The following is a 13437-nucleotide window of genomic DNA, read 5'->3' as shown; positions in this document are numbered from 1 at the left end:
CTGCTGAGTTCCCATCAGCACACACTGCCTCTAGGTTTTTTCCACCTAGAAAAGTCAATTTTCATCCCTTCATCCTCCTCTTCTAAGATACCATTGTGTCCCCAGGTCATTCTTCAAGAAACAGTATGGACAAAAGTCCCCTCACCTGTTTGGGTGGCATACCCTTTCTAAAGCTCACTGAATCATTTCTTTTTAGAATTTTCAAGTTCCTGTGAGCATCAGACAATTATAAAATCAGAAATTAAATTTGTGTAATTTATAATTCCAGACACAGAGACTTCTTTTAAATGCACTCTGCTAGAAATGAGAGTTTTTTCCAGCCTACCCTCTTCCCTCTTCTAATATTCAACTGCTTGGCATTTGCAACTGTTAAGATTCAATCACTTTTCCATGATGAACAGGAGCTGTAGTAAATGGGAGTGAAAAATTGAGGAAGCAATATACAAGACTATTTGCATGGGAAAGAAGAAGGCAGAGTATGTGATTAAAATTAGTATTTGAAATGACATATTGAAATATCCCTTTAAATGCTTGGATGATATTTGTAATACATCTTCCCTGGGATTTACAAGGACAATGAAAAAAAAAAAAAAAAAGAAAAAAAAAAAGAAAAGAGGCCTTAGTGTCACAATATGAACTGTAAATATCTCTAATTATCCAGTCCTTTCCAGCTGCTCAGCTGCCTCCAAATGTTGTTTTGACTATCAAAGAGATGCCTAAAATGCTTTTAATCCAGAGTACAGTGGGAATTACTTTGTCAACTCCCTTGTCTGGTTCCTGATATGGGCCACCAAATTTACAAGGAATTCTCAGGAAAAAAGACTGTTTTCTTCAGAGAATGCTAAATGATGAGTGTCAGGGAGAAGCAGCTTAGAGAAAGGAGGAATTTAATTGTTTCTCATTTCAACAGGGAAAATTTCCCCAAAGAAGCAAACATATCAGCTGAGTAAATAGAACATGGGTAATCAAAGTAAAACATTCAACAGATGAATTGTTAAAAAGATGCCAGTTTGTTTATCTGAAGTCTGGGAGGCAGATGAGGAGCTAAAAACCACCTGATGCAAATGAGTGCTGTACAGGGATTTCTGAGATGGAGAGGAGTGGTGAAGGCAGCCCTTCTGGTGGAAAAGCAACCAATGTGTCCAGAGCCTTTGAGCTAGATCTGCAGCCACAAGTATTCAATAATTTATAGGTTTAACTGAGTTAAATATGGGAAGTTTTTGACCTCTGCCAGCTGGCACACTCCCAGACAAAGTGCTGGGACTGCTCCTGTGGCAGCAAAGAAAGGGGAAGAGGGAAGGAACAATGATTTGACTTCTGTGCATGTATATGAGCTCTGCTGACAGATTTGCTCTAAAGGCTGGACCAAAGCCCACTTTTTGGCAGGGCTGACATAGACAAATTCACTCTCAAACATAAAATTCAAGCACATCAATGTGATGTCCTGCTGGTGTTTTTGGGAATATAGCCTTTCTCTTTCTTATTGCTGTTCTTAAGCAGTATATTATACAAAGATAGTAAAACAGAGCTTATTTATACCCATACCTAGAAAATTCTGAGATCAAAAACTTCATTTTATTGGAGTGTAAATGAGTGCACTCTGTGCAGTACAGAGGACACTGTCTCCTTGTCATTATGTAATAGTCCAACATTAAGTTACTGTGAGCATACCAAAGTGTGCTTTACTCCTGTAATACTTGAGGCCCATCAAAGCTTATGTCTAAACTGGGTAAAGGATGAAAGAATCACACAATCCATGGTCCATTCTGTCTAATTAGGATCAAATTAACAGGATCAGAGTAGCAGGTGTCAGCAGGGAATTTATCCTTCCATTCTTGTGTGGCAGCAGAAGAAGGGGCAGCAGCCCTACTGTGAGCAAGGAATGAGGTGCTGTGGTTCCACAAGGTGGCACTAAGAAGTTGTACAACAGTGTGACTGAATTTGGTTTTAGCTATGTGAGAACATTAGTGCTGAAATTTTTCAGTGTAACTACAATGATGTTTTGATCATTAGTCCGAAGTAGAAAATATCTCCATTTTCATGTTTTCTTTGTCAGGGAATGAAACAAGTTGAGAAAAAAAATAAACCTTTCTGTCATTTTTGAAACACTTTGCAATTATCAAAACATATTTCATGGATTCGTGGCAGTCACAACTTGAACATGCACCTTTCACTGTATGTATGTATTACATATTCAGGTATACTTCTCAGGTTTTAATTCCTTTCCTTAAATAATTGCATACAACTACACCATGCCTCAGTTCTTGATCCTATTTTCCCAATATATTGACACCATTAAATGGTTTGGGACCCATATTATAAGTATAGAATAATATCCAAGGAAAGTGAGATCCTCCAATAATCCGATATGCACTAAGCATAATTTTAATTTTAAGATAGAAGGAGGATTAGCATTGGATTGTAATGTGAGCTAATTTTTAGAGTGTCATTATTTCTTTTTGTTATTAGGCTATAATTACACAGACTATAATTAGACTATGAATTAATAAGCTAGCATTGCAGTTTAAAGTTTGAGGTTGAATTGTGGTGAATGAAAGATATTAATGATAGGGAAGATTGCAAATACACATGGAAAGTTTGGAAGAAATTTTTTGCTGTGGATAAATGTCTAAAATAATATTTCCAAGGACATATTTTTCTTTAAACACATGCCTCAATTAAAAGATTTTTCCTTTGGTTCCAAGGGGACACATCCACATTTATATGCCTTGCTGAATCAGAGTATAGATGGAAACACTCAAGCAGTGTCAAATGGATTTTCAAATATGGATTTCTACTTTCTTCATCTCTATAAATTCAAAGATGTACAGTCTGCAATTATCTTTGTATTTAAATATTTGAGAGCTAAATTCTTCCTCTCATTGTTTCTCCTGTGGGTTTTTCTTCCCAGTTACCCCAAGTCTGCACATGGTACACTTTTGCAGAGTACCCACAGCAAGGGACAGATCTTTATGTAGTCATAAATGTCAAAAAATATAACTTGATACATATCTACTGTTGCATGATGCCATTCTTTTTATTTCCTAATTTGATATAAAATTATGAATTCTTCTTTCTAGTTGTAGATCTTTCAAACTTCAGAACCTTGGCACCTGACTGGGTGTCATACCTGTCATACCTTGCTTAGGTCATCTCTGTTTCTTTTTCCCAACTGCCATTAAGGGCAAAATGCACCAGCAGACTGACAGCTGCATACAAAAGCCTGAATCTCCAACTTCTGAACTTTCTTGAGCCTGGCATTCAAAGCCAGGGAGGTTCTGAGTGTGCTCAAACTGAGAATCATGAGCTCATCCCTCTTCTGTGTGAGTACTGAACTCTCATTTCCAAATTTAGAGGCACCTGTGTCCGAGTAATTTTGAGGAGCTGAGCCTTAGGGCTCTATCACAAGAAAACCATCCTTAATTGCAGGAGTGAACCAGGCAGCTCTGTCCATACCAATAAATGATCCAGGACCAAGGTGCAGGCTGGAGCAATGTCCACAGTTCTCCATAACTGTAATTGTTAACACCAGTCTGGCTCCTCACCTGTGGCAGTCAGTGCTTTCAGCAGTGTGAGTGTTCAGTTTAGCCATAGCTTGAGCTAGGGCTTATTCCCAAAAATTTTTGTAGTGAGCTGACCTGAGATGGGGGACAGGCAGGCAGGAAGGGAGGATGACACCATGGTGTGGCCATAGAAATGTGAGCCAATGTGGGCCACTTACCCTCACAGCCTGAGAAGGAAAATGAGTTATGAGTTATTTTATGCAGTGCATGAAACACAGCTTAAAGGGATCCTTAAACTGTCCTCTAGAACATGGTTATGAGTCTTGGGTTCAGGACTGTGTCCCTCAAAGTCCTCAATTATTCAGCACGATGGATTATTAGCTAGAATTTAGGTGACACTCTGTATTTGGTGTATCCTATTGGCTAATCCTAGGTGGTTTCCTAGTTAGTATATTGTGTTTTCAGATTGTCCTCTTCTGAAGTTCTGTTCTCAGTTTAAATCAGTCATAAATGTCTTCTGTTCTCAGTTAACTCACAGCAGAATCCAAAATCATCTTCAAATTTCTGTCCACAGATGTAAAAATGTAAGGAAAAAAATGTATTCACAGTTTTAGCTGGGGGCAGCTTGAAAACCACATAACATCTCCCTGGCCTATGGTACAAAACACAAAAATGATTAAGTGATTTATAAGCTATACTTACAAGGGATTTAGAAGACAGAATGCATAATAGAAAACAGAAGAGTAGTTTTATGGTTTTATTCAGAAGGTTAGGCTTCTTATGTTGTCAAATTATTTCAGAAGTGTACATATTAAATATAAACTGCAAAAAATTTTTCCTCATGTCTGATAATCTGTAAACCCATTACTGGGAAAGATAATTTCCTGGGTCAGGCTAGAATTACTGAATTATTTATTCCCCTTTATCATAACTTTTCTTGTTTTATAATAAAAAAATTATTTGTGAATGTGTACCTGCAGCTATAAAGGTCAGAATAAAATGTTCTAAAATCTTACTGTCATCGTGGAAACCAGAGTTGAATGATACGATGAGCTGAGTTTTTGGTCATAGTCAGTTTGTGTATTTCGTGGTAGAGCAAGATGCACTCTTTGTCTCTTTCCATGCTAGGCATAAAATGACAGGATTCATTTTGCCTGCATCCAATTGAGAGAATTAATTGTAGAGCTCTCTTGGTATCTGATAAAAAAGACACATATATCTCCAAAAGTCAGTTAATCTTTTCCTAAACAGAGAAATGAAGAGATGCACAGAAATTGTTACTGAAAGCTCTCTCATTCCAGTAGCACAGAATTCAAAACAAATAATTTATCTGTCAAAATGTTCAGTTTTTCACTCTGAAGGGCATGCAGAGTGGGTGCAGTGCTTGTAGGCCTATGACAGGGGAGTTAGGATGAGATGATCTTTTAAGTTCTCTTCCAGCCAAAACATTCAGTGATTCTACATTGCCTACACATATAGGCAGTAGCCTAAATAGCAAGTGCTTTGTGTTTAATTACCCCTTTGAACTTAATTTTTTGTAATATTCATAACATAGTATACCCAAAGGAATCGTCTAATTTAATCTTGCTTAATTCTATTTCAATAGCAAAATGAAGAAATAAAATGCACAAAAAGCAAATGAGATCTGCAGGGAAAGCAGCCTTTTCATAGGTACCTCTTCATTTTTGTCTTCATCACAACCCTTTTGAGTTGTCCTTTAAAATCTGTAGTAGTCAAAATATTTTTTACCCACCTTGATGCTTATGAACTTCTTCCACTAGAAAGAAGTACAAATAAATAGCAAATTAATTTTATAATTAGACAATTATGTTTTCTTCAATAAAGTACTTATTCCTTATTTTTGGAGCATTCTATTCTGTCTCTCGCTTGGTGTGATTAGGATTTGGATTTTTGCATGTATTCCTTTGATGTCCGTCTTAGGTTCCTAGGACAAGCCAGGTTGCAAGTGACTTGCAGAGGTCTCTAGTTCAATACCAGGTCTAAGATCAGGCCAGGTTGCCCAGGGCCATATCCAATCTGGTTTAAAACCTCCAGGGGGGCAGATTTACAACCTCACTGGGCAGCTTGTGTAACTCAGTTCAGTTGCTAATTAGTATATTCTACTATATACTGTAAATTATTATAACAAAGAATATATTTTTTTCCCTAAGGTTAGTCTCAGTGAGGAAGATGCAGAGAATTAGTTCTGAAAACTCCCTTGCTACAAACTAGGACTTTTATATTTCAGAACAATTTCAAGACAGTGCCTGGATGAGCTGGCAGGGCAGGCTGGTGCCCATCTCTAACTCTTCTCAATTCTAAGGGCACAAGTTTTCTAGAAATACTTTACTGTGAATAATTCCATTGAAAATCAGAAAGCATGACAGCTCTCATTTGTTTATCTTACTTTCCCATTAGTTTTTACTTCTTTGGAAGTTGTGTTTCTTTATGAAGAGAATAAATAGATGTGCCTGGAGGCAAGGTTGCCCATTCCCTAGGAAATGGGTTGGGGAACACAAATGTCCATCCCCTAATGGGGGTGGTGGAGAGGAACTGTCATGGCAAAACCACCCAGGAACTGCAGTTTACACAGAACCCAAGAGGCTGCAGAGAGAAGAAATAGCCAGGCCTCAGTGGTGATGGAAAACAACTTTTGGGAATCGAAGACTATTTTGCAGCTTGCTTCAACTCAGAAACCCACTTGGTTGAAACCAAGCTTAAAGGACAGGCAAAGGGAGAGAGGTGCTCATACCCATTGTGTCTGATCTAGTTGCTTAAAGTATTCTTCTTATTAATAAATTCCCTGTTAAAAGTAATTGAATGTTTGATGGGGTTTTTTTTTTGTTTGTTTGATTTTTTTTTGTTTTGTTTTTTTTTTCTCAATAGCTTATTGTCTTCTTTGGAGAGATGTCTATAAGGAAAACATATAGAAATATATATCTCAGTACTTTGGCTGACTGGGTCCTATCAGAGAAAATTTTAGTACAGAGGATTTTTTTTGGGGGGGGTGGGTTGGGTTTTTTTGCTAAAATTGTCTTGTTTAATTTGACTTGCTGACTCATTTTTCCAGCTGGTCTGTCATTCTACTCAATTCCAGATGAGGCAATAGGAAAAAGAATACTCTTTTGAATATCCCACCCTCTTGCCAAACCAAGTAACAATTAAAAACTCCAATTTTCATTGCAGTTCTTTATCTCTGTTAATTATCCAAGGAACAGTAAATCAGATATATTGTCTCCTGCTTGTTGTCAATAATTTAAATTCTAAATTCTTTATAGATTTGTTGCAGATTTAACACACTGCTGCTTTTCCCTAAATTACATAGCATTTCGCAACTTGAATCCAATTCAGTGTTTCATTTTTACATTTGAGATCAAATGCTAGACTAGTCCAGTCTAATTGACTTGTGTTTTCTACACACACAAGAGAAACCACATGACTTGGTAGCTTTTAATCCAAAAGAAACATCAGGTCTCTCAAGTATCTAATTAGTGTCCAACAGTGGGGATTTTCCATAGTTTTTGAGAAGAATCTGTTCTGAATCAAGTGCTTAGTGAACAATAAACTGGAAGCAGTGTGAGTTCAAAAAGAACAGGAGTAAAGTAGGCAGGGACCTTGTGAGCTGAGAGGTGCCAATATAGAATAACATGGTGATAATCAGACAAGAAAAAAATAGATGTTAATTAAGTAGAAACCGAAAGATCTGTTAGAAGAATTATTAGCTGTCATTTTTTAAAAGATGTCAAGAATAAAAGGGGGATAGCAAATGTGATATAGTATTAATAAATGAGATGTAAACATGCCAGGTGAAGTCATTTTTGCACTGTCACTACTGATATTTTCAGGGTAATAGAAGGTATTTTTCATCTGTCTTTATCTATATGAGCTATGAGGAAAAAGATTTTCCATCATGCAGGCGTAGTCATTGCTGTACCTGTCTGTGTAACCAGAAATGTAATTGGCCTGACTTGTTAGTGGGGAATGACCCTATATAGAGTGGTCTTAAACTGCAAAACAAGCACTTAAATCAGTGCTCAGTGCAGCAGAATACTTGCTTTAATTCTCCTTTTAACTGCAGAAACAAAGGATTTGTATGGATAAAGCAAATCCAAACATATTGTTAATTAAAAATGGCATCCAGCACAAAGCTTTGTTTGCCCTTCTGGCATATAGGGGTCAACACTAATAATGTTTCACCATTTGCTACCTGTTGATGGATGATGTGAAGCCATTCCTACAGCTCTTAGTTAATCCTTGAGCTCTGATTATGTCACACAATTTTTTTTTTTTGCCTATTTGAGAAGTGAAAATTTGAGTACTAACTGCACATGCTAAATAATGTGAAAATTTTTATAAATTGTCATTAAAGAACTTAGCAATGATCAGTAGTTTACAAGGAGTCTCTGCAATTTTAGAATGTGTTATTAAATGAAAACATTACCTTATTACTTACTCATAGCCTGCATGCAAATGAACTGTAGTAAGTTTTAATTTTAGCATCAAATCCATAGAAAGGAATTTTCATTCTGATTTCACATTGTGATCTGAGATTTTTACATTGCAGTGGTAAGGTTAAAGATCTGTAAAGAAAGAGATGCCTAAAAAGGAAAATCTGTCTGACCCTTAAACAGAGGGACATGAATTTAGTGAGCAGTTCATTAAAACTGTTGGGAAAACATTTTTCCCAGCTTTTAACAGAAACCTTCAAATTTAGAGGAAAATATTCAGCTGGAAGCTGAAACATAGTATTTGTAATTTTTTCTATGTATCTGGTAGCATTTTTAATCTTTTTAAAGCAGCACAAGTTTTGGGTTTAAATTTTTCTCATTCAAATAAGAAAATTTGCGTGAAAAATCATTTCAGCTGAAAAGTCTGTCTTCAGTCCAAAACTTGGAGACATTTTGGTGAATCCTTCTGAAGCCCTAACTCTTTACAGTTGCTGAGATTTATCATTGTAGCATTTTGTAAAAAGAATGGAATTATGCTAAAAATCCCCAAAACTTATATGAGTATCAAGAGTTTAAGGTGAAAGATCAGAAGCTTAACCAATGTATGGAAGTTCTGTTGAACTAATGTAGAGGTTTTACATAAGGAAGACTGAGTCTGAGCAAAATGAAAATTTATTTTCTGCAGAATCTGAAAATTCCATATTTTATATGCTAAAAAGTCGTGTTTTGCATTGTTTTGAATTCTATTGCCACACATGTATTTTCTTAAGCCATTGGTAAGCATCGAATATTGATGTTTTGTCAATTAATTTAACAAAACCTGAAGAGTTAAAATTACCATTCTACAATAAAAAACCTAAAAGTTTGAATACTTCATGAAAAATGATCAATGTTAGACTTTTAAAATATGAAGGCTGTGTAAAAGAGCATTCTTCTTGATTCTACTTCATGGAATAAATTATAAGAATACATAAAATAATATAATCTGTTATTTTTTTTACATCTCTCATATCTATTATGGTGACAAAACCTAGAAAATTCATAGAGTTCTTTTTCTATTCAAATTTATGGAAAATCCATGTATCATTGACTTGAGGGTCACAGCTAATAAATGATATATAATTGTTATGTGATGTTGATATATGATATATATGCATTGTTTTTTAACTTGCACAGGTACGAGTGTTCACATTTTCTGTTGGCCAACATAACTATGACAAAGGACCCATACAATGGATGGCCTGTGAAAATAAAGGTACTGTGTCTTTGTTTGAAACTGGTCTTCACTAAAGCTTTGGATAGGTGATCTCTTTATTGTTCTCCAAAAATGGCAGATTTTAGCTTGATTTTTAGCTTTATTGTATTTGTTATCAGAAGTTTCAAAAGTTAATATGTTACATGAAAAAATCACATGTAAACAAGAAGCTGGTATATTTGTTTCTTTATTACTTTATTTAAAACTTTATATTGTATGAAAACTACCACAGTAGTTTTTATAATAATAAGCCATTATGGTTCAGTTTTGAGAATATTTGTTGTAATAGCCATCTATGTAAAGTTGGAACTGATGACAGATAAGAAATTAGGCAAAGCTGTTTTAAATTAAGCGGTCTGGACAAAGGGATTTTTGTTTGGTTAGTTGGCTGGTTACATTTCTTTCTGTTTTTCTCCAAAATTTACAAGGGATCAGATGCTTAATTTTTTTTCCCTTTTTAAATGAAAATATCAAAAGTATTCTTGCTGTGATTTCTTCGTTTCTGAGGGCATCTTGTTTCTTTTTTATTTTTATCCTGTTTTCTCTATGTAGGACAAAAAGAGTGAAACAGGTGAAAGTAAGAGAGTAAAATGTTTTCTGCATGAAATTTTTACATAAGAAATGTACTCAGAAACTTTTTAAGAGTGGGAGAAAGAGGAATCTCAAATATCTTACTATATAACTATACAACAAGTCATAAGATACAGAGATATAGCAGAAAAGGTAAAAGAATAATAGAAAAGTACAGATATAAGTAGAAAATATATAATTTCTCAAAGATTTGCTTATATTTTAAATAGAGCAATTTCCAGACCTTACCAAAAATGTAAAACTATTTTACAAATTAGTGAGAAGCAAGATGTGAGAGGTGATCTGGATTACAAATTTCTGATCTTGAAAATCAGAACTGCCAGGGAAGGAAATAAATATCTGCACAGGCAGAAGAGTAACAGAAAGTGAAGATAAGAGAAAGGCATAGATACAGGGAAAAAAAATACTGGAAGAATCTGTAGCCTGGGTGAATAGCATACATATGTATCATAACCTCATGAAGCCCTCAGCATGCTGACAAGTCATGCAGAAGAGCAGACTGTATTGTCAGATAAGAACAGAAAATTGACATTTGTGATTTGAACTGATTTTTTTTTTTTAACTAACCTCTTTGTATCTCAAAATACTGTGTGCATGTGACCTCCATTGTTTTTAAACAAATGAGGACCAGCTGGTTTAAAGCATAACCACCTATGTCATCTTATTATTGGGGAAAAATGGTCATAATCTTCTGTCCAAAATTCCTTTGATTATTTGTTTGCATATCCAAAGAATCAGTTTTATTTATTTTTTCCTAAATTAAAAGATTTTGCATACATCAAAGGAAAATACCAATATCAACACTTTTACCTCTCTAATCCTCTGCCTCTTCCTTGCAATCTGACTTAAAATTTTCTTGGTCTGAAGATGGATCTTAGTACCTGGATTCAGGTTTATTAAATGGGCAATATTTAAAGTATTATTAATTCAAACAAATGAGAAAAAAAAATCAGTGCTAATTATGACTTTTCTGACGTACATTCTCTATGTAGGAGAAATACCCTTTAGCTTTTTTTTCATTTCACAGAATGCTTTATATTTTTATACATATGAATTCACTCTTGTGGCAGACCATAGCTATTCTTACATTCCTACATGAACTCAGCATATAATTATGTTGCTGTCATAGCATATTAAAATAAACATTAAATATATTTGCACATTATAATAACTGGGATTTCATGACTATATACTCACTATATGATACAGCCTTAAACAAAACAACCAAAAGAAATAAATTATAACTGTCATTGCTTAAGAGTAACTATTTTGGTATGAATGGCTTGGTGAGCCATCATATGGCCATGCATTGTGGTGGCATCTACTAAAAGTATTTCATTCTTAAACAAAAATTTTAATACAATTTAGACCAGAAATTGCAAGATAAATTCCACAAGATTAAGAGGCCAGCAATCTATTATGGTAAAATTACATTATTTCTCTTTCAAATTTTAGGTTATTATTATGAAATCCCATCTATTGGAGCCATAAGAATAAACACCCAGGTAAGTGAGTTGGCCAAATCCAGATGCAGTTTTTACACACACAAAGTGGAGTAACATATGTTCTTGGATATAACATCCTCCAAAGCAGGCTGACCATGTGCACACCATGGAGTGTCTGCAGTGCTCTGCCCCTGCACAAGGACTGTGCTTTTGACTGAACTTTTCTCCAGTCCTTACATGGTCCCTCAAACTTTGATGCTGAGACATGACAGCAATTTTATTATAATATTCTATCAAATCAGTAATTTTTATAATGTGTGTAGGCATTCATAGTTCACCTTCTGCCACACTTTCTGCATGATCTGAAGGGTTTGTATTACATGGGGGAGGCAGTGGATGGGTGTGAGGGGATAGAGCATCTGAACTCGTGTGGGTGCCACAATTCAAGCCTGCATTATAGGAGAGGACCCTGGATGGATCCAACCCTTTTGGAAGAGATTGTACTTCTTTCCTTCAAAAAGGATGCAGGAACATTTTATAAGACTTTCATCTAGATAAATAAAGGGTCAGGACTCTGGGATTATATGATGAGATCCAAACTGAAGAACAGTTTGGAAGAACAATTATTCCTTTCAGTTGTCTGACAGTCCAGGTACTCACAAGTCCAGAACAGCAGAGAAATATCATAGCAGTTCTTTGTCCTTCCAAGGCCAGGCATGACATTTTTTGGCAGAAAATAAGAATCCTTTTCTGGCTTGAATAAGAGCCCTTTGATTCTGTTAAACTCTTCCAGACAGTGTCTGGCAAGACGTATCCCTAAATAAGATCAGACAAGTAGAAAAAGTTGATGACTGAAAAAGTTTGATGGCATCCACTCCCAAATCAGCCTAGAGATCTGGCATCTCATAAGATCACCAGCTTTAGCCATACTCACAGACTGAAGGAAGGCAGGAAAAAGAGGTTTTATCACCCTGATTTTTGTTATTCCAATAGAAGTTACACAAATTGCTGCAATAGGAGCTTAACATGCCCAGATGTTACACCACTCACCCTCCACTGCCCACTCTTTCTTCTGGGTTGACTGTTCTGTAATTTCATTATGTCATTAGCAATTAATTTTGAAATAAAAAATAGTTATAATTCTTATTTTGTGGAAAGAGAGTGGTGATTATGAGTGTGTAAGGTCTGTGTGACTGGGAGTGAAATACCTTTTCAGTTATCACTGCAAACTGAAGACTAAATTATTTTGTGGTACAATTTTTTTAGAAGTAAATAAATACTCCTCCTGTATTAGTGGTGATTTCCTTTTCTTTTCTGCTGATATTTTAATGATTAATATCTAATTATTGTTGATTTTAATACTGTTTGTGCTCTTTGATCTAGTAATTCCCTTCTGACGAGTTTATTACACGTTTTGGCAGGAATATCTGGATGTTTTGGGAAGACCAATGGTTTTAGCTGGAGAGCAAGCCAAACAAGTCCAATGGACAAATGTGTATCTGGATGCTCTGGTATGATCTGTATTTATCTCTACTAAAGTAAGAATTTTAGAAAATCAACAACTATATGGTTCTGCTTTACCAAGAATCCAATTTCTTACAGTTCCAAACATGATATTCTTGTTTTTCTAACATCTGACACATCAATACAACAACCTCTAGGAAGAGACCTGTTCATAATGTGCTGGTCTTACTTGCATCTAGTATCCCTTTAAATGTCTGATATTTAACAGATGGAAAGAGTTTATTCTCTACAGACTCTAAAGTGTAGGCCACTGCTCTTCTCAGATTAAGTGAAAAAAAAAAAAAAAAAAAAAAAAAAGCTAATACTTTTCCAGTGTTGTACCTACTGCAGTAAAGGTCATTTCTTATGTTTCTGGTGAGGAATTCTTAGAAATATTAGTTTTTCCTCTTTTTTTTTTTTTTTTTTTTTTTTTTTTGCCTTCCAAGAAACATTACAGACAGAATGAAATCTATCAGTATTTCTAAGTATTTGCCCAAATTTTGAACTGGGTTGTTGTAATTGCTTGCTTGCTCAAGGTAATTATTTCATTAACCTTTAACTGGACAGTGTAAATAATGCGCAAATAGACAAAAAGATATATCAAAAACTTTCTTACTGCTGAATTTATCATCTTGGTTTTGTGAAACAAACATACTCAGGAAACTACAAGAGGAAAAGTATTGTTAGCAGAA

At 35.1% G+C, this 13437-nt stretch overlaps 1 protein-coding gene across 4 annotated transcripts in view; it reads left to right on the top strand.

Moving 5' to 3' along the window:
• Positions 1-13437, top strand: part of CACNA2D1 (calcium voltage-gated channel auxiliary subunit alpha2delta 1) — a 359815-nt gene that overhangs the window by 294977 nt on the left and 51401 nt on the right. For all 4 annotated transcript variants that reach the window (XM_079304608.1, XM_079304609.1, XM_079304607.1 and 1 more), the window contains exons 13-15: positions 9128-9206; positions 11253-11302; positions 12664-12753. In XM_079304608.1, the coding sequence (XP_079160734.1) occupies positions 9128-9206; positions 11253-11302; positions 12664-12753 (219 nt within the window). The remainder of the gene's footprint in view (positions 1-9127; positions 9207-11252; positions 11303-12663; positions 12754-13437) is intronic.

Source organism: Erithacus rubecula (assembly GCF_903797595.1).
Source record: "Erithacus rubecula genome assembly, chromosome: 4".
NCBI classification, from domain to species: Eukaryota; Metazoa; Chordata; class Aves; order Passeriformes; family Muscicapidae; genus Erithacus; species Erithacus rubecula.
This window is presented reverse-complemented; position numbering and strand designations above follow the sequence as displayed.